We start from the raw sequence: 22,432 nt of genomic DNA, 5'->3' as shown, positions 1-22,432 counted from the left end.
TAACATAGTCCTTATCATAGCTTGTAACGTTTGCCCACATCTCTCAACAAATGCATTGTGTTGAGGCCTTTAAGGGGCTGAACGCTTGTGCTCAATGCCGGCTGATAGTACAAAACGCTTGTTAGTGAATTCAGTGCCGTTATCAGTTATTATACACTGAACTTTTCCCTTTGTTTTTCTCTCTACAAACTTAAACCAGTTTGAAAAATGTTGGAACGTGTCTGCCTTTGATTTAAGTAGGTAACAAAACCCATAATGAGAGTAATGATCCATGATGCTTAGGACAAAATATGATCCCCCTAAACTAGGCTTCATGGGGCCGATAAGATCTGCAAATACAACTTCCAAAGGGACAGTGGTCTTGAAACCGTTTAACCTGTTTGCAGGACTTACCTTGCTCTTTTCCTGATTACATGCATTGCAATTCAGGTACCTCTTACACGGCTTCAGTCTTATTCCTTTCACTAATTCAATAGTCCTACGTAGTGCGGTAAAGTTCACATGCCCTAACCATCAATGAAGCAAATGTATGCACTCATCATGAGGCTTCTTGTTCTCACATATAGAGTTAGCATTAGTCGTATTAACCGGGTTGCAAGTGAGGACAAACAAACCATTTTTAGGTTGGCAGTAACACAGGTTCCATTCTTCCACAATGAATGTTATAGTCTATGTGGTCCCCCATCATGAGTTCAATCAGCCAGGTGGCAAGGGTGGCTGAAACTCTTCCTGAGATGGAACTCATCTAATTGCCCAAAGGAAATGGGTTTTGTTAGCAAAGTGCTTCTTGAGTTATCAGGAACCTACACAGGCAAAAGCATACTGAAAATAGTAAGAGTCACACAGTAACCACACAGATACACTGAGTTGTGATAAACAGAAAAATACTTTATTATTAGGTGTAAAAAACAAAAACACAATCAAAATAAACAGTCCAGGTCATACACGAATAACGACAGATAAGCAACAGCAACAGTCCAGGGAGTATCCAAAATACAATGTCTTCTTACTGGTCTGAAGGTCAAGTACACAGTTCCTAAGGTTTAACACAGTAGTAAGCCAAAAAGGAAAAACAATGAGAGCAAAGAGAGAGAGAGAGAAGCCACATTTCTAGCTCCCTCTTATGGCTGTTGAAAAAACTTACACACCCATTGGCCAATTATCACCTTAAGGTTATAACATCATGGTTTATATATTTCCAACCCAACCAGGTAGGCTATAACCATATGCCTAACAGGTTTGTTCAGCCTCCTCACTCGAATCCCCAAATTCCCCACTAGGTTTGGACTGATTAGGCAGCAGGTGCAACCCAAGTCTATCAATGCTTTTAGGGCCACTTTCTCTTCCATCTCTGGGCTGAACATTTTTACGGGTCTGGTGAGAGGCACAATGGGTCTACTTACCAGCAGTTCGTCGTCCGAATTGCTGTCCAAGGTTTCTCCAGTGGAGTTGGAGTTCCACCTCCCTATGGTTTGGAGGGCTGGACCTCTATGACATCAGTGCCTTTCATGGCAGTCTCCCACAGTGGTGGCTTTCCAGGTTTCTCCCTACGATGTGGTCTGCCCTCAGGATCGTTGCTTTCGAATGACACTTGGCTGCTTGATGGCCTTCTTTGCCACATCTGAAGCAGGCGGTCGAATGCAGGTTCACGGTCAGAGTCTTTGCCGTCTTTTTCCCTTCTGAGGGGGAACGTCTCCATGTCCGGCCCATTCACTGTTGGCTGTGTGCTAGGTCAATTTCAGCCTCTTCCGCCATTATGTACCAGCAGTGGAGGCATGCTGGATCCCCATAGGCAATGCAAGCCTGGTAGAGGTTGTCATTCAACCCATCCTTGAACAGGCTAATCAAGGTTTCCTCTGGCCAGTTGAGGCAGCCTGCTAGGTCTCTAAACTCTAAACTCCTTGGTGTACTCGGCCACTTGTCATCTGTCCTGCTTTATGGTTTTGATGTGCTCCCTGGCTCTCAATTTGACCAAAAGGTAATTCTGGTGGCCATCTATAAAAAAAGGACATTGAAAGCTATGTGGCGGACTTCCGGGTGGCAAGGCTCCGTTGATGGCGGCCGTTTCTGCCGTCAGCCCCGCTGTTTTCCGTAGAGCTGCCAAAACCAGCGACGATCAGCTGTTTGGCGGCTCGGAAACCCGCTCCTTGGGAGAAGAGGAGGGGGTGAGCGCTTAGGCAGGGGTAGAGCTCCCCTAGGTCGCCAGAGTTAAACTCTGGTGGTTGAAGGTTGTGAGCCCCCCTGAAGCCTGAGTTTGCTCTGGACTCTGGGACGCCTCTGCTCCAAGGCTTTGGAGCAGAGCAGGATGCTGCAACCATCCCTGCCATCGATAGTTAATTGTGGATTACTCGGATGCAGGCAGAGCTGTGCAGAAGAATGCTGTAAAGCAAGTATTTGAACTTTAACTCAGAATACTTTGTGGAAAAGGTTGCAAGCGGTGTGGAAAGTGAAAGTGCGCAATAGAATTAAGTGGTGTTAAAATGGCTTCCAAACCAACTAAAGTTCCTAGAAGTGCTGGTGCCTCGCAAGTTCAGCAGTCTTCATTACAGGCTCTGATGCCTCCTCCTGCGGCACCCGCACCAGCTTTAACAATAAAAGATTTGCAGGATGCTTTGCAAGAGGCTTTGAAAAAACAATCTCAACAAATAGCTGAACTTATTGACAAGAATACAGAAATAAGAGCAGACATTTTGGTTGCATTTCAAGGGCTTGCTGTTTGTATTGAGCGTCTGGATAAGAGAGTGGAAGAGCTTAGCCAAAATAACATGAGATTAGATGCTAATCGGCTAGCAGGTCCCTGAACCTCTGTCTTAAGGCTGCCATGAACAGGTTAAAATTCCAGAGCTTGGGGGTGTCAATGTTATGTAGGGACACCATCCACTGGGCAACTGCACCTTCCAGGGCCAGGGTTACGATCCTGACGTGCCCAGCGGTTTCCGAGGTGCTTGTGGAAGGACCAGGGTTTTCAAATTCGCTTTCCTGTGCTTCTTCATCCTCGTCCCAGCAGGGATTGGCTGCTCCTTCCTGGAGGTTTTTGAATGCCTCCAACAGCATGTCGATGGTGTCAGAGCATGCTGGCCTCTCACCCTCATCTTCATCTTCGCTGACATTTAGCAATCTCTGCATCTTGTTCTTCCAACTGGGTTGATGGCTGCCCTGCTTGAGGATGACTTTCCTGGCTTTCATGTCCCAGTCCTTCTTTCCCACTCCGATTGACCATCTTGGTTTCTCATGAGTATCCACCTCATTGGACAAGCTGGTGGAGTCCGAGCCACTGCTGCTCAGGCAAGGCTTCAGTGAGGCACCCTCCAAGCGGTTTCTCTTTTCTCACTTCTGTGAATAGACATTATTTTGCACTGTCCCCATGGTACAATTAGTCCTCCAGATTGACCACTTTGCAGATCCTGCCTAATGTAAGGATCTGCTTCCATTTCTCTACCAAGAAAGCAGAACTCTTGAAACTGGCATCATTTCAAAATAACTTTTATTGCAGGTACAGAAAGCAGAAAAGCAAGGCAGGATATGAGGACTTCCCACCCAAATCAATAGGTTAAACCCATGAAACAATAACCCCACCCCAACTGTCCATCCGGTCGGTTCAAACATGCCAATCCACAGGTGACATCGAGCTGTTGAAAAGCAACTGAGAAGACACCTCTCTCAAGGTTGTTAGATCTTCTCCAGTTCCTCCCTGTTTGCTGAGGTAAGGCAGATGGCCCCGAGGCATTCCTTTTACACCCCATTGAGGATACATCAAAGCAGTTCTCTTGTAGTGCCTCTGCACTACAAGACCCCAGCTACCCCCCTTTTCCATAGGAGAATGGCAGAACCCGAATAACCTAAGGCCAGAGAATATGAATGATTAATCATTGAGGGTTCTGACACCTAGTCATTGGAAGATTTTGTTGTTGTTGTTGGACAATGGTACTGTGCTGCCACCACGTGGCTGTTTTGGGAAATTATAGTATGCTAATTGGGTCTACCAGCACCTTTCCCCTTTGTGATGTATTTCCTATCCTGCTCATGATGCTGTACTAGGATCCACCCCTTCTGGGTTGGACTTCCTCCTTCTCCTTGTTCCCTTGTGTTCCATCCTCCATTGTAACATCTGAACACAAGCCATGCGGACAGTAATCCTGTTACTGTCTTTTGACCTTAAAGTACCATCCAGACTTCACCTCACCACACCTTCCCTGCTGTAACCTTCATTTACATGCAAAATTTCAGATGAACCAGGTGCTTTACGAGTTCACTGTCTGGAAAGAGCCGTTAAATTGTGACTAAATTCGCTTAAACAGACCAGTGCAAGTGTCTTAACAAGGAATTAAATCACTAGCACAACGAGATCCAGAATAGTCAAAAGACATTTAATTACTTTTTACTGCTTGCAATCCATTGTGTATGCAGGTTATCTGCAACAAGCTTAAGTTAAATAACAGCATTAATTTTACTGGCTGCATTATGTGTGTTGTCTGCAAGTAAGAAGTCAAAGATAGCAATTAATTCTTACTGGCTGCGTGTGTTTACTGCAATCAAGTTTAAAGTTCAGTTAGAAAATGTGTTTTAATTCCTAAAATCTGCAATTTAAAGTCTGTTTAAATCAAGTTTAAACAGTCAGGAAATGCAATCTGAATTCCTTCTCTCTGCATCCTACATGTGCATGTTGTTTACGAGCAAGGCAGAGGTAAAAAAGGCTTCGGGAGTGCATATCTGCAATAAAATTCTGTGAACTCTTGTTTCAAAAGGCTAGTAAACATCTTATTGCATCTCTGCCAGCTCTTGCCTGCAATTTAAAGTGACTTTAAATCCAAGTGAATTTCTGCTAAGATGTGCCTTGAATTGAAAGAAAGACTGTGTTGTAAGCTTGAGTTTGAATCTACTGTTGAAAAACAATTTGTTTCAGAACTAGCCTGCTAGTTAGCTGAGATCCTTTGCTTAAAAGCCATAAAGAACAAGGATGCAATTAATCGCCTTGGTAACCAGCTCTTCAGTGAAAGAGAACCCACCTTCGAAGAAGATTAAGATCTGTCCAAGAACTATGTCTGATCATAGTCCAGTCTGCTTAGAGATAGACAAGGAAAATAGAGATAGGCACTCCTGGCGTCTAAATGAGAACCTGTTTAGAAATCAGGAAAATGTGGAAGAATGTAAAAAACAGATGAAGGATTTTTTTAAAATTAATATGCATAAAGGTACTTCTATTGAAATGGTTTGGGATGCTAGCAAAGCTTATATGAGAGGTGTATTAATATATTTGAATAACAAATATAGACGCAATCTGGAACTCAGGAGGAAGGAATTAGAGAATGAAATTAGGGAAAAAGAAAAGGCTTTAATTTTGAATCCATCGGATGTGAAGATTAAAGAGGTAATTAACTTATTAAGGGGACAGTTTGACAAGTTGATGGCTGATCAAGTGGCAACTAACGTACGGTATGCTAGACATAATACTTTTTGCAACGCCAATAAACCAGGTAGATGGTTAGCTTATTTGTTAAGGAAGAAGCAAAGGGCTTCTAATATAGATAGAATAGAACATAAGAGTAAGGTAGTGTATCAGCAGAGTCTTATTAAGAAAACTTTTGTTGATTTTTACTCTAAGTTATATGCTAGAGATAAGATTAGTGAGGTAGATGTTGATGTATATTTGATGAATGCTAATATTCCTGTTCTTACACAAGAACAAAAGGAAGAGATGAATCAATTGATAACAGGAAGAAATTATTTCAGCAATTAAACAATTGAAAGTGGGTAAGGCGCCAGGTACGGATGGATTGACTGCTGTGTATTATAAAAATTTACAGTTAGAGATGGTAAAGCCATTAAGGGAATTGTTTCAGACAATTCAAATGGGAGGAGGGGTCCCCCCGTCCTGGAAAACTGCTTTTATTTCTTTGATTCCGAAGGAAGATCAGGATGTCACCCAAGCAAAAAATTATAGACCAATATCACTTTTGAATACGGACTACAAGATATTTGCTAAGGTTTTAGCTAACAGATTAATGAGGGTATTGCAACAAGTAATTCATGGTGACCAAACTGGTTTATAAGTGTATGTATGTATTTATTGTATTTAAATAAATGTATTTATTGTATTGTATTTAAATAAATGTATTTATTTATAAGTGGTAGACAAATGAAGAACAATGTGAGGCATATAGTTGATTTGTTAGAATTTCTGGAAAGAAACAATCAGATCCCTGCAGCGTTGATCTTTTTGGATGCTGAAAAAGCCTTTGATCAATTGGATTGGCAATTTTTGTTGAAAGTACTGGATAAAATGAATTTTGGGGATAAATTTTTATAACCAATTAGGGCACTATATCAAAAGCAAACAGCCCGTATAATAGTTAATAATAGTTTGACGGAAGTATGTAACATTGAAAAGGGTACAAGGCAGGGGTGCCCGTTGTCACCTTTACTATTTGTTTTAACATTGGAGATATTATTGATTAAAATACGGGGTTCGGACAAAATTAAGGGAATTCAAATTAGAGATCAGGATTATAGATTGAGGGCGTTTGCAGATGATCTGGTTGTTACAGTGACTCAGCCTGACTACTCAGTTGTAGAACTGATGGAGATAATAATGCAATATGGGAAAGTTTCTGGATTTAAGGTTAACATACAAAAAACTAAAATGTTGTCTAAGAATATAACAGCTTCACAAAAGGCTGTTTTAGAAGAGCTAACGGGATTTCAAATTGTTAAAAGGGTTAAATATTTGGGGGTATATTTGTCACCCTCAAATGTAAAGCTATATAAAAATAATTATGAAAAGCTATGGGGAAAAGTTCAAAAAGAATTGGATAGCTGGAAAAAACTACAGTTATCATTATTGGGAAGAATTGCAGCAGTGAAAATGAATGTTTTGCCGAAATTTTTATTTTTATTTCAAATGATACCTATTCTTAAAAAGGATTCAAACTTGGAGGAATGGCAAAAGGGTATTAACAACTTTGTTTGGGCAGGGAAAAGGCCACGAGTTAAATTTAAGATTATGCAGGATACGCGTGAGAGAGGTGGTCTTAAAATGCCTAATCTTAAACTATACTATGAAGCTGCTGCTTTGTCAGCGATAAGTGATTGGATTAATTTAACACAAGTGAGATTATTAAATCTTGAAGGTCATGATTTGCTATTCGGTTGGCATGCATATTTATTGTATGATAAGAAGATGGATAATGTGTTCAAGGTGCATATTTTAAGACATGCTCTGTTGCGAGTTTAGAAAAAGTATAGACATAAACTAAATTATAAGATACCTATATGGGCAATACCGAAACACGCAATAGAAAATATAAGTGTTGGGTTTAAACATGATGTGACTACATATAAGGAAATTGTAAGTTTGGAAAGGAATGTATGGTATTTGAAGCCGTATAATATCTTACGAGAAGAAAAGATTGTACAAACTTGGTTTCAGTATGGGCAATTACAGGCCAGGTGGAAAGAAGACCAGAAAATTGGTTTTTCAATGACTGATGAAAATTTGGTAAAGCAAATTAGAGATCAAGGTCAAGCACATATCAAAAGGATATATCTTGCACTGATTGAAATTGATTCAGAGACAGAACTTGTTAAAGACTGTATGATAAAGTGGGCTCAGAATTTTCAAGAAGTCATTACAATGGATACTTGGGAAAAGATTTGGGTGAGAAATGTAAAATTTACGCAAGCTCAAAATTTAAGAGAGAACTTTTATAAAATGTTTTATAGGTGGCATTTAGGTCCTAAAAAATTAGCAAGTATGTATCCGAACTGCCAGCCTAAATGTTGGAGGTGTGGTGAAGATGCAACGTATTTTCATATATGGTGGACCTGTAAAAAGGTTAAAGCATTTTGGATTAAAATTTGGTGGAATATGCAAAAGATATTTAAGAAAAGGATAAAGTTTTGTCCGCAATTGTTTTTACTGGGTATTATTACTGACACTACTGTCGTGGACACTAAGTTGATGTTGAATTTAATTACGGCAGCAAGACTTTTAGTAGGGCAATATTGGAAGAAGGAAGAACTGCCGACTATAGAAGAATGGACTTTAAAAGTTTACAACCTGGCGGAAATGGCAAAGATCTCAGCGTACTTGAAAGACCATTCGCAACAGAGATATATTGTGGAGTGGAAAAAATGGATTGATTATATCCAGAATAAATATGGGACTAAAAAGTTTCACCTAGCATTTGAATAAGTATTAATGTGATATTTATATTGCTTGTAGTTATTTTATAGGAGTTAAAGTGTGATAGATTTAATAGTTTATTGTTGTTTGCATATGGTAGATTATGATTGTTTGTACTTTTATACCTTGTATTTAGCTCTGGGAAGTCGGGGAGGGGGAGGGGGAGGGGGAGGGAGGGAGGTGTTGGGGAGGGTTGGGAAGAGGGGAGGGGTTTGGGAGGGGTTTTGTTTTGTTTTGTTAAAAATAAAATGTACTGTAAAACTTTTCAATAAAAAAAAGAGAACCCACCTTCGGAATGCAAGCTATGCAACAGCTTGTAAGCTTGGGTGTTATTAAACAGAGAGAGAGGCATTAATTGATAGCCATTGTTTTTTAGAGTTGAATTTTGCTCAAACAAAATTTTTGCCTGTTACAAATGAAATTTATGACTAGCCATACAAGCATCTTTACAGAGAATTTTGCTCAAACAAAAAAGTTTGCCAGTTAGCAATTTTTTTTGCAATAAAGATTGCTGAGAAACAACAATAAGAGAGCCATTAAGCAATTAGTTGCCTAGTAACCAAACTCTTGGTTGCTGCTCAGTCAAAAGGGCCCCCACCCTTTGGAATGTGCCAGACAAAGGAGTCAGCTTGGATTTACACTAAGGCAGGCAGCGATCCCTGGTGGCCAAACTGAAAAGCTTAAAATGTCTGCAAATTTGAAACGCATGTGAAAGCTTGTATACAGAGAGAGACTGATTCACACTTATAGCAAGCTATGCAAGCATTTTATTTGGATAAGCAAGTGATTTATCGTACTCTAGCTATAAACCAGGAACAAAGAGCAAATTAACCTTCGTCAGACACAGTTTTATAGCCTACGGTTGGTCCTCTTAATACGGACAGGAAGTCCCTTGAGAGTTCCAGACCGGCTCACGACTAGTGGTCATAAGAAGGAACATTTGCCTCACTTTGCATCCAAATTCAAGCTAGAGACAATAACAGACTTGCATCCAAACAGCGACCTCTAGTGGTCAAGAAGCATCCCAGTGACTGCTCAGCAAGTAAAAGGCCTGTCCTCAGGCACATGTAGAGTGCCCCCTAGTGGTCAAAGGGCAAACTTTCCTGAAGTCCCTAACCACGCAGAAGGTGTCCCTAGTGGCCAACAGGCAAACTTCCCCAAAATCTCTGACCGCACAGAAGGTGCCCCCTGGTGGTCAAAGAGCGAAGTACAATGAATTTAGTCAAAAATATCTACGAAATTTTCTGCATCTGTCTTAGCCATGGTGGAGTGTCTCATTGATCCAGAAGAGCTACTTCAACCAGACAACCCTGATTTGCACCAAGAAGTTCTAAGACCCAAGCGTATAATAAAACTAACCCAGATACTCAGAGATAATTATGAGGCAACTAAGGGTGAATTTTCTAGTAATCTGTCAGAGCTATAGGACAGAACCGCACACGCCATGACAATTTTGCTCAGTCTTGATGGTAATCCTGTTGTATTAAGAGAGACTATAGATTGCCTATCTGCAGCTTATGAACATTACCAGCGGCTGTCTACAAAATACACAGGTTTTTTGAATGACTCTAATGTAGATGATTCCTCAGCAGAATTAACCAAAATTGAGGATCTGAACATGCAAAGAGATCTCCTAGTGCAAGATGCAAAGAATAAGGCAAAAATCCGTATTGCAGACCTGCAGGAGACCAGATCCCATAGAACCACATCAACTAAAGTCACAGTACGCTCTGCTAGATCCTCTCGCTCCAGGGCTTCAACGATATATCACAAGCTACTAGAGGCCTGTGCGCTTGTAGAAGAAAAGAAGGCGCAAGCTTCCTTTGCCAGGAAGGAAGCTGAAATAGAAGCCCAGAGAAAAATCCGCCAAGCAGAGGAAGAGGCCCAAATGAAAATTCTGCAAATAAAAAAGGAACAACGGCTGCTTTAGCAAAGCTGAAGGTCTACGAACCAACAGCAAAGAAAAACACCGATGTGGAGTGCTCCATCCCAACAGAAGTGAAGGATCCGATGGAACGCACCAGTCAATATGTGTTAAAGTATAATGTTTGCAACGATGCAGAGACATCTTCCACAATGCCTACAAACATCGCAGAGACCCCAGAACCGCAAGGGCCTGCACTCCTTCAACACCGCAGCACAAGTGCATCTTCTGCACTTCCCACAAACATCATAGAGATCCCAGAACTGCAAGGGCCTACATCTCTTCATCAACACAACACAGGTGTGTCAGCTGTGCTCCCTCCAAACAGCACAGAAGCCTCGCGCCTGACAGAGCCTACATCTCTTCAACAACACAGCACAGGTGCATCAACTGTGCTTCCTACAGACAGCACAGAAATCCCAAGCCTGCAGAGGCCTGCACTTCTTCAACGCCCAGAAACAGGTGCGCCAACACCTCAAATTGCATCACCTCTTGTCAACGACAACGTAACTTCCAGCAATGATCAACGGTTGAATCAACAACCAGCACAAATTTTAGAGATTACACCACAGCTAAATGCTCCTGCAACATCATTCTATCCTGGTGTACCTGATCCTTATTCACCAGAGAACTCTCACACCCAAGAGGTTCCACAAGTTTCTTTGGCATCAAAGAGTGAGAGACCAGACCTTCCTGAGTACACCAAACACGTGACTCGTTGAGAGCTCACCGCCAATAGCCTCTCAAGGTTTGATGACTGTCCAGAAGACTTCAGATCCTGGAAAACAATCTTCAAAGCTGTTGTTGATGCTCTCAACCTTACCGCCAGAGAGGAACTCGACCTACTCTTTCCCTTTTCCCTATTCTCATATTTTTGCAGGTTTATAAGTCATCATGCCTGGACGAACAATGATCCCAGCTTCCACCACCCTGAACCCAGTGTGGCTGCTCCATCATCATCATCAAGGTCCACCGGCAGACACACCTGGACAAGAAATGATCACAGTTTCAACAAGCCTCAATCCAGTGTGCCTACTGCATCATCATCATCAAGGTATGGTAGGAGACTTCCGGTGGCGGCGGAGCGCCGGAGACAGCCTTTTCGGGCTGCCCGCGGCTCAGCTGTGTAGATTTCACCCGAAACAGCGCCGATCAGCTGTTCGGGTGAATTTGAAGCCCCCTCCTTGGGAGAAGAGGAGGGGATGAGGCCCCAGGTAGGGGTCGAGTTCTCCGGGGCCGCCTGAGTTTAAAGCTTGGGCGGCTGAAGGATCGAACTCCCCCGTAGCCTGGGTTGCTCCCAGCTGGTCAGCGTCTCTGCTCCGGATTTCTTGGAGCAGAGCCAGGCGTTTATGACCACCCCTGCCAAAAGGAAAGACCCTGGAATAAAAGGAGCAGGCAGAGCGGTACAAGAGGAAAAGGTGAAGAGGATCTTTATTTTTACTCTCGAGCTTAATGGACTTTTTAAACTTAAAGTGAAAGTGCGTCACAAGTGAAAGTAAAGTAAAAGATGGCGGCTAAACCTCCCTCAAAAACTCTTCGGAGTGCTGGAACTTCTCCGGTGCAACAGACATCGTTGCAAACCTTGCTTCCTCCTGCTGCATTGACATCGAAGGATTTACAAGATGCCCTTGAAAAACATGCCCAGGTAATTTTAGTAACATTGGGTGATAAATTGGCAAAAATGGAGGAGAGAATAGAAGAGAGGATGGAAGAGAAATTTAGTGCGATGAGGGTAGACATTTTGTCTACAGTGGAAAGTGTGGCTGAATGTGTGCAAGGTCTGGAAGAAAAAGTGGAAGATTTGACTCAAAAAAATGCTGTACTAGAAGTAAAGGTATTGGAGAATGAAGACTTAAGAGACAAAATGGACAGAGAGTTAAGCCTTGTTCAGTTTCACCAGATGCAGTATGCTGTTAGAATCAGAGGCTTAAAAGAAAATATTAAAGAAGATTTAAAGCAGCTGATTTCTGAAGCCCTGGAAGCAGTATTGGGTCAGCCAGCATCTGAAATAAAGGGATGTATGGATAAAGTTTTTCGTGTTAACTCATGGATTGCCAGACAGAGGAAGTTACCTAGAGATGTGGTGGTTTACTTTACAAAGAGAGAAATCAGAGATGAAGTTATTCAAGCTGCATACGATACTAAAGTAGTGGTTGCTGACCAAGAAGTTTTGGTCCTAAAGGAAATCCCTCCAAAGATTTTAAGGAGAAGAAAGGACTTTGCATTTATTGTGCAGGAACTTAAGCAACGTGATATAAGGTTCAGATGGGAGATTCCAGTTGGGCTGGTGGCGATGTATGAAGGTAAAAGATACCGCCTGGTTACTGTGGCACAGGCGCGTGATTTCTACAACAATGTTTTAAAAGCAACCCTACTATCACTTTTGGAAGCGGCAAAGGGATCTGGTGAAGAAAAACCTCATGAGGCTGAAGATGGTCAGACAGAGGAGGATGGTGCTGGAAGGGATCAATTTACAACTTTGTTGGCTGATGCTGGAGAGCTAAGGGTGACGCGTGCTGCTTTAAAAAGAGCAAAACAAATAAAAGAACAAGACCAGCAGAAGTTTATGGAACTTTCAAAGCGTACTTACAGCGAGGCAGTGGGAGGAGCGCGGCCCAAAGAAGATAGGGCCATTGGAGAGGTGCTCCAGAAGCTTCGGGGTGACAAGAATGGCGACTAAATTCTTAACTTGGAATGTTAATGGACTAAATTCGCCTCAGAAGAGGAAGAAAGTTTTTCAATACTTAAAACAATTTAAGACTGATGTTATATGTTTGCAAGAAACGCATATTAGGGCTATGGACCAAAAGTTTTTACTGAATTCAAGATTGGGTACGCAATTTGTTGCCTCTGCAATGAATAAGAAAAATGGAGTGGTTGTTTATGTTAAAAGTGCTATAACAGCGGACTTAATTGAAGCAGATAAGCATGGAAGATACGTAATGATAGATTTGTTGTTAGAAGGTAAAAAAACGCTTTTAGTTGGACTGTATGCTCCTAATCAACAACAACAACAGGCTGACTTTTTTAGCTCACTTCATACAAAGCTTACTCAGTTGGATTACAAATCGTTTATTTTTATGGGGGATTGGAATGGCGTTTTGGACGTACAGATGGATAAGGCTGGTTTTTTTAAGCGTATTCCGTGCCATGCCAGATTGCCTAAGTCTTTTTTTGAAATGAAGGATGATTTGGAATTGCGAGACATTTGGCGTGACACACACCTGCATGAAAAGGATTATACTTTTTTTTCTGATAGACATCAATCTTTTTCTAGGATTGACTTCATTTTGCTGACTAATGACTTTTTTTCTAGGATTAAGAAGGTAAAGATCTGTGCAAGAGCCATTTCTGACCATAGTCCAGTATGGTTAGAGATCAATAAGGACAATAGAGATAGGCGCTCGTGGCGCGTAAATGAGAACTTGTTTAGAAATCAGAAAAATGTGGAAGAATGTAAACAACGGATGAAGGATTTTTTTGAAATTAATATGAATAAGGATACGTCTATGGACATGGTTTGGGATGCTAGCAAGGCATATATGAGAGGGGTGCTGATATACATGAATAATAAACACAGACGTACTTTGGAAGCTAGAAGGAAAGAATTGGAGAATGAAATTAAGGAAAAAGAGAAGGCCTTGATTTTGAATCCATTGGATGTGAAGACTAAGGAGGCTATCAAGCTATTAAGAGGACAATTTGATAAATTAATGGCTGATCAAGTGGCAACTAACTTGAGGTTTGCCAGGCATAATACTTTTTGCAATGCTAATAAGCCAGGTAGATGGCTGGCTTATAGACTAAGGAAAAAGCAGAGGGCTTCTAACATAGACAAAATTGAACATAAGGGGAAGGTAGTGTTTCAACAGGATTTTATTAAGGAAGCCTTTGTGGATTTTTATTCTAAATTATATGCTAAGGAGAAGATTAATGAAAAAGATATTGATGAGTATTTGGAGAATGCTAGCATCCCGGTTCTTACGCAAGTACAAAAAGAGGAGATTAATCAATTGATTACAGAAGAAGAAATATTTACAGCAATTAAGGAGTTGAAGGTCGACAAAGCGCCAGGTACAGATGGTTTGACTGCGGCTTACTACAAAAATTTACAATTAGAGGTGGTTAAACCGTTAAAGCAATTGTTCCAGACAATCCAGAGAGGGGGGAAGGTGCCTCCATCTTGGAGAACTGCTTTCATCTCTCTGATCCCGAAGGAAGACCAAGATGCTACTCAAGTAAAAAATTATAGACCGATATCACTATTAAATACAGACTACAAGATATTTGCTAAGGTGCTGGCTAATAGACTGATGAGGGTTCTGCAACGGGTGATTCATGGGGATCAAACTGGGTTTATTAGTGGTAGGCAAATGAAAAATAACGTGAGGCATATAGTTGATGTGTTGGAATTTTTGGAAAGGAACAACCAGATCCCTGCGGCGCTAATTTTCTTAGATGCTGAAAAAGCTTTTGATCAATTGAATTGGCAATTTTTGATGAAAGTTTTAGATAAAATGAACTTTGGGGATAAATTTTTGCAACCAATTAGGGCATTATATCAAAAACAAACAGCTCGAATAATAGTTAACAATAGTTTGTCAGAAGTATGTAGTATTGAGAAGGGTACAAGGCAAGGGTGCCCGCTATCGCCTTTATTATTTGTGTTAACATTGGAGATATTATTGGTAAAAATACGAAATTCGGAAAGAATTAAGGGTATACGGATTAGAGATCAGGATTATAGATTGAGAGCGTTTGCAGATGATCTGGTTGTTACAGTGACCCAGCCGGAGAGCTCTGTTGTGGACCTGATGGAGATAATAATGCAATATGGGAAGGTTTCTGGATTTAAAGTTAATGTACAAAAAACTAAAATCTTGGCCAAAAACATGACAGCATCGCAAAAGGCCCTTCTAGAAGGGTTAACTGGATTTGAGATTGTCAAAAGGGTCAAATATTTGGGGGTGCTTTTGTCGCCCTCGAATACAAAATTATATAAAAATAATTATGAAAAATTATGGGGAAAAATTCAAAAAGAAATGGAGAGTTGGGAAAAATTGCAATTGTCTTTACTGGGAAGAATTGCAGCAGTGAAAATGAATGTCCTGCCTAAATTTTTGTTTTTATTTCAAATGATACCGATTCTTAAGAAAGATTCTAACTTGGAGGAATGGCAGAGAGGTATCAATAAATTTGTTTGGGCAGGGAAAAGACCACGAGTCAAACTTAAGATTATGCAGGATACTCGTGAAAGAGGTGGTCTTAAAATGCCTAATCTTAAATTATATTATGAAGCTGCTGCGTTAGTAGGTATAAGTGATTGGATTAATTTGACACAAGACAGATTATTAAATCTTGAGGGCCACGACTTGTTGTTTGGTTGGCATGCATATTTGTTGTATGATAAGAAGGTAGATAATGTGTTTAGAGTGCATATTTTAAGACAGGCATTGCTGAGAGTTTGGAAGAAGTACAGACATAAGCTAGACTGCAAGATACCATTGTGGGCAATTCCAAAACACGCAATAGAAAATATACATGCTGGTTTCAAACATGATGTGACTACGTACAAGGAGATTCTAAACTTGGAAAGAAATGTCTGGTGTTTGAAACCATATAGTTTCTTGCGAGATGAGAAGATTGTTCAGAATTGGTTTCAATATACTCAGCTACGGGCCAGGTGGAAAGAAGATCAGAAAAATGGTTTTACAATGACTGATGAAAATCTGATAAAGCAAATCAGAAATCAGGGTCCAGCACATATTAAACGGATATATCTCGCATTGATAGAAATTGACTCAGAAACAGAACTTGTTAAAGACTGCATGATAAAATGGGCCCAAAATATCCAAGAAGTTATTACAATGGATACGTGGGAAAAGATCTGGGTGAGGAATGTAAAATTTACACAAGCTCAAAATCTAAGAGAGAACTTTTATAAAATGTTCTATAGATGGCATTTAGATCCTAAAAAGCTTGCAAGCATGTATCCGAATTATCAACCAAAATGTTGGAGGTGTGGTGATGAAGATGCAACATATTTTCATGTATGGTGGACTTGTAAAAAGGTTAAGGCCTTCTGGATAAAAATTTGGTGGCATATGCAGAAGATTTTCAAGCAAAGGATAAAGTTTTGTCCGCAACTCTTCTTGTTGGGAATAATTACAGAGGCTACGGTTGTGGACACTAAGCTGATGTTGAATTTAATCACGGCAGCAAGACTTTTAATAGGTCAGTATTGGAAGAAAGAGGAATTGCCGACTATAGAAGAATGGACTTTAAAGGTTTCCGACCTGGCAGAGATGGCAAAGATTTCGGCTTACTTGAAAGATCACTCGCAAGAACGTTATATTATGAAATGGAGAAAATGGGTTGAGTACATCCAGAACAAATATAGGGTTAAGAAGTTTCATGTAGCATTTGAATAAGTCTTCCTTCGCTTTTTCTTTCTTTATTTCCTTTTTTTTCTTTTTTCTTTTCTATATATATTTAATATCATTAAGGTTTGTATTATCCTGTATAAGCTAGAGAGTGATGGATTTTAGAGTTTATGGTTGTTAGCATATGGTTGTTTATGATTGTTTTTTTTCTATACCTTGTATCTAGCTCTGGGAAGTCGGGGGTGGGGAGGGGGGGAGGGGTAGGGAGGGAGGGAGGGGGGAGGGGGAGGGGGGACTGTTAAAGATAAACTGTATGTTAAAACTTTTCAATAAAAAAAAGGTATGGTAACACAGCAGCTCAACACAGAGACTCACGTGGAGCTGCGTCTACAAGAAAGACGGACGTCTCACATCCTGTACCATCTCCTCCTAAATGGAGTGATTCAGGTGGTGGGGATGAATATGCTATAGGTGCTGTGCTTCATATGGCCATTTTGCTAAAAATTGTAAAGCCTTTGTCAAGTGCACAGGATGCAATAGCGACAAACACGATACAGCTACGCATCCTGATCCACTTCCAGGCAATCCACAGCAACCACCTGTATCCACCCTGCTTCAAATTATGGCAGGGAGCAACAAAGTCACGCTCCAGTCATCAACGTTTCACATTTACCCTATCTTCAAGTTAGAGACCTTGTTCTGTTTAAGGACCAACTACCTCAAGAATCGAAGGGCACCAAAAACCTTCATCAGACCCATTACAGAATTCGTTCTGCTTTTACCTCTTGAAGACTGAACTCGTTTTCCTTGTTGAATCCTGCCTTCAAGAAGAAAAGTGCCTTCAACCTGATCCAAGGCAATTGTTATTATTGCAATATATATGCATGTTCTTTTATATCTTTCAGGTCTTGAACACAACAAGCAAAACCTCAGCCTGAAATGGCAGATTTTATTGTTGCAATATGTATGCATGTTTATTTTTATATATCTCTCAGGTTTACGTTTATATGTATACATGTTTAATTTTTATATCTCTCAGAGTTTTATGTCTATACCTCAGGTTTATTACTTAGATTTCTTAGGTGTTTTATGACAACAACAAACCACAAATGTGTATTTGCATTTGCATAACTACCGTTATGGGATTTATATGATGGTATTATGAAATACCAGACGGGGAGTGTGCTGCCACCACGTGGCTGTTTTGGGAAATTATAGTATGCTAATTGGGTCTACCAGCACCTTTCCCCTTTGTGATGTATTTCCTATCCTGCTCATGATGCTGTACTAGGATCCACCCCTTCTGAGTTGGACTTCCTCCTTCTCCTTGTTCCCTTGTGTTCCATCCTCCATTGTAACATCTGAACACAAGCCATGCGGACAGTAATCCTGTTACTCTCTTTTGACCTTAAAGTACCTTCCAGACTTCACCTGACCATGCCTTCTCTGCTGTAACCTTCTTCTACATGCAAAATAAAGGTATTTCAGATGAACCAGGTGCTTTACGAGTTCACTGTCTGGAAAGAGCCGTTAAATTATGACTAAATTCACTTAAACAGACCAGTGCAAGTGTCTTAACAAGGAATTAAATCACTAGCATAACGAGCTTTCGATCCAGAATAGGTACCTTTCTCTCTTTGCCTGAAACTTTGATAAAAGGCCATCTCGGTTATGGCATTCCAATATAGAGATAGCATGGGAAGGAGAAAGGAACGGAGTAGATAGGATCTTTCCCTTCCTTCTGCCTGCCAAAATCTTGTTCTTTTTCTCACCAGGAGGGAGGCAATGGCCCAGGGATGGCCAATGACCGGGTAAAGAACCTCCAGAATGAAGTTGAGGGTGTCAAGAACATCATGACACAGAATGTGGAGCGGATTCTAGCAAGGGGTGAGAACCTTGACCATCTGCGCAACAAGACGGAAGACCTGGAAGCAACGGTGGGCTTTCTTGTTGTGTGATAGGAATAAACATGCACCCAGGTTTCACTTCGAGGTCCAGGACAAGAGTGAGAGGGAACCATTAAACGTCTTCCCGAGTATAGGTCCAGCAGCCAGGAGTGAGAAAAGAACTAAAGACATTTCCATAAAGAGCAAAATGTTGATTATGTAACATAACCTTGTCTGTTTTGCTTTTTATACAATTGTTGACTCACAAAGTATCATGTATCAATAGGGAATGAGAGTGTTAAGACAAGCCAGATGAGGGAGGAAGGAAGTTACTTAAACCAAGTCAAAGGCAAGCCAGCATTCCTAGGCTTTGCTGTGCTGTTTGGGCTGCATTAGCTCATCTGGCTTGAGGGGAGGAGAAGCCATATGGATAGGAGAGGCATCCGTGATCAGCCTGGAACTGGTAAAGCCCTGACGAGCCAGAAGAGCCCCTTGTCTTATTTGGGGCTAAAGTGCCTCTGGCATAAGCCATGTGGGGTTTGTGATAGAAGTTTGGCAATAAAAATAACCTAGAGGGAGAAGGGTGGGTTCTCCCTGCAGCTCAGATTAGCTCTGTGGAGAAATCAAAATTAGTTAATGAGCTGAAACCAAACATCTTTGTTCAATATGCAGAGAATCAGTTGACTGCCTCATCTCTGTGGCAGCCCCTCAAGTACTGGAAAACAGCTACCGTATTTTCCGGCGTATAAGATGACTGGGTGTATAAGACGACCCCCCAACTTTTGAGATGATTTTCAAGATTTTTCGTCTTATATGCCGGAAAACCAGCGAGCCCGGGAAGGCACGCCCTCCCCTCTCACTGTGGAGGAAGCAGGGCAGGCTGGCGTCTGGCGGGAGCCGGCAGGGCAGTCCTGCGCACGCGCGCGCTCCCCAGCTGTTAAGGAGCACTCCTTAGCAGCTGGGGAGTGCGCGCGTGTGCAGGACTGTCCTGCCAGCTCCCGACCGACGCTCTTCCCTCTTGAGGCAGCATCCCCGAGGACTCCTTAGGAGCCGGGGAGCGATGCTGCATCAAGAGGGAAGAGCGTCTGGCGGGAGCCAGCAGGGCAGTCCTGCGCACGTGCGCGCTCCCCAGCTGTTAACGAGCACTCCTTAGGACTAATTTATAATCTCTCATGTAAGAAAATGCTGGGGGGGGAAAAAGAGAATTCATAATATGGTTTGCCCTGAAAAGGGATTTTGATGGTTATCATGTGTGTTTGCAAAGGATTCACGGGTCGGGGAAAGGGAGGCATGTGGAGGAATGCTAATGACCAAACCCTCATATCAATGGTACAATGATTTTGTCGTATCAGTGGTACAATCATTTTGACGTCATCTTGGCTTGTTAAAGTTAAAGTGCAGCATGTAGGTGTATTCAAACACAGCGCCAGAGAGGTAAGAGCGTAGAAAGGCGAGGTGCCAATACGTGGAGAAAAGAAAGGATGCGACCTATTAAAAATGCCTAGCACTTACTTAAGTAACTACAAAGATTCAGCAAACGGAGTAAGCCCGGTGGAAGAAGAACTGCCGGGGCTGCCTCTTCAGAGGGAAGGAAGAAGAGGCCTCGCCTCCCCTATCCCAACGCCGTCTGCTGCCACGGTCTAGGGTTGGGTTACCTATAGCCCACACGTACGTCCGGCGCTTTCTCCCCTTCCAATTTTTTTCCCCACGACAAATGACACCCTCTTGCGGAGGGGGGGACGCACGTTGAGGGGCGGCGGTGGCGGCGCCCGCAAGACAGCACGAAAGAGACGAACCCGCGCTATTTCGCGCTATTTCCCTTTCGGCGGGCGGCGCGCATCCGGAGCTTGCGCGAGGGGCATCTGGGAGGCCGGCGCGCGAGCGCGGGAGAAATTCTGGCACGGCGCGAAAGCAGGTGCTGCTCGCCCGCCTGCCTGCGCGCTCGCTCGCTGGCTGGCTCTCCCGCTCGCAAGACAGCGCGAAAGAGACGAAGCTGCGCTATTTCACGCTATTTCCCTTTCGGCGCGCGGCAGCATCCGGAGCTTGCGCGAGGGGTATCTGGGAGGCCGTCGCGCGAGCGCGGGAGAAATTCCGGCACGGTGCGAAAGCAGGTGCTGCTCGCCCGCCTGCCTGAGCGCTCCTCGCTGGCTGGCTCTCCCGCTCGCTCGCTCCCCGGCTCCTAAGGAGTCCTCGGGGATGCTGCCTGAAGAGGGAAGAGCGTCGAGCGGGAGCCGGCAGGACAGTCCTGCACACGCGCGCACTGTTAAGTGCTCCTTAACAGCTGGGGAGCGCGCGCGTGCGCAGGGCAGTCCTGCCGGCTCCCGCCCGATAGCTGATTTTTTTCCGGTGTATAAGACGACTGGGCGTATAAGACGACCCCCCAACTTTTGAGGTGATTTTCATGGGTTAAAAAGTCGTCTTATACGCCGGAAAATACGGTATCATATCTGTTTGTTCAAATGGGAACTCCATCCAGCTTTAGCCTAACAAACTCACTATATTTGCCCGCTATATTTAAGCTTCTTTATTTAATTGAATCATTTTGTGGGTCCACATATTATATTGAAAAAGCCATATCTGCACAATATACTAAGACAGAGGTAATCAAGATTAGTATCTTGCATAAATGCAGGCAGTAGATCTTTAATTGACATAGTTGATTGTGTTGCACGAACACAGACCCTGTTTTGCTTCTGAGATAATAAAATTTTCTTTTTAAAGATGGTAACAACTTCTTACAGCAGCCTGATGTGCATGTTGAAGTCACCCTGCGTGCTCACCAAGAATGTAAAGGAGCACTTGCTTTGGTATTCTTTTTTCTCTGCACCTTCTAGTTTTATATTTTTTTTAGTTTGTATTTTTTTTACTCTGATAGTTGTAATTTTAATAAAATTGCTATTAAGAAAAAGTTTTGGTCAGTCAGAGTAGGCAATATATTTGCAACTGAAGCCTCCCCCCCACCCCCCACCCCCGGGTTCAGGGAGGGAAGCTTCTCTTCACTCTTTGTAAGTTATGTGTATCTTTTTCTACACAGTCAGAACACTTCAAGACAACCTCACAAAAGGTGGCCCGGAAGTACTGGTGGAAGAATATCAAGATGATTGCCATAATCTGTATCATTGCTCTCATCATCCTTATTCTCATCATCCTGCTTGCCACCGGCGTCATTCCGTCTTAAGTTTCTTTCCTACCACTGGACGTTTCCCAGTCATCATTCCCACATTTTTTTAAATTTTGCCCCCATCATCCCCTCCCCTAACAGCTGAAATTCGTAAGATCCTTTGCCAGATCAAGAGGCCCAGGTTGCCTCCCTGCAGGATCTGCCACTCTCCCCAATCTCCCTCCCATGTCAGGACCAAAAGCATCCCAGCTCCAGGAGTTGCACCCTGTCTTGGGTCTACGCAGGGTCGCTCAGCTGTACGTGTGAATGTAGCAAGATGAAGCAGAGACTGTTTCTGCTAGATGATCCCCACCCAGCAGAGCACGCTAAAATTCTGATTCTGCCAGTGCCTCAGCTGCTTGCTTGGAGCAGAGCTCGACCTCCTTGCCCGTTCTACACCTTGACCAAACATCTGGAATGGGCAGTGGAGATGCTGGGGAACGATCCCAACCTTATGTGCCACTCTGGGTATTCCTTCCCTTCCATGAAGCCTCATCCTCAGATCTCCTTGATTTGTGTGCCTTACATCATCCTGGATGGAGAAGAAGTGATTTACTGAAACTCACCTGGCAATATAAAGGAGAGATGTTTTTTGAAATACTGTTTAAATGAAGGGTGCCCAGTTCAGGTTCTCTAAATTTTTATTTCTCTCTCTCGGGAAAGTTAGCTCCTCGAGATGCCAGTTCTGAGGTCCTGACTCCTCCAATTGGGACCCCTGAGAGGTGGCTCCTCTGATCAGCTTCATTCCCTTTAATTGGCATGTAGTTTTCTTTCCGCTACGGCCTTTCCAATCCAGCGCCTCTGATCTTTGAGAAATTTCTAGGAAATGTTTATTCACTTTTGCATTTGATTTACTAACTGCAATAAAAGTATTTATAAATCACTGGCTACTACACA

The 22,432-nt window shown here is 42.4% G+C and overlaps 1 protein-coding gene across 1 annotated transcript in view; it reads left to right on the top strand.

Annotated features, from left to right (window-relative positions):
* VAMP8 (vesicle associated membrane protein 8) overlaps window positions 1-22,432 on the top strand; it is a 53,953-nt gene extending 31,521 nt beyond the window's left edge. The window contains exons 2-3 of the mRNA XM_081334118.1: window positions 18,268-18,426; window positions 21,410-22,432. Coding sequence (XP_081190244.1) covers window positions 18,268-18,426; window positions 21,410-21,553 — 303 coding nt within the window. The 3' untranslated portion in view covers window positions 21,554-22,432. The remainder of the gene's footprint in view (window positions 1-18,267; window positions 18,427-21,409) is intronic.

The sequence above is a fragment of the Vipera berus genome, assembly GCF_964194415.1.
Source record: "Vipera berus genome assembly, chromosome: 8".
In the NCBI taxonomy this organism is placed as follows: domain Eukaryota; kingdom Metazoa; phylum Chordata; class Lepidosauria; order Squamata; family Viperidae; genus Vipera; species Vipera berus.
Note: the sequence above shows the minus strand (reverse complement) of the source record. Positions and strands in the feature narration are given on the sequence as shown.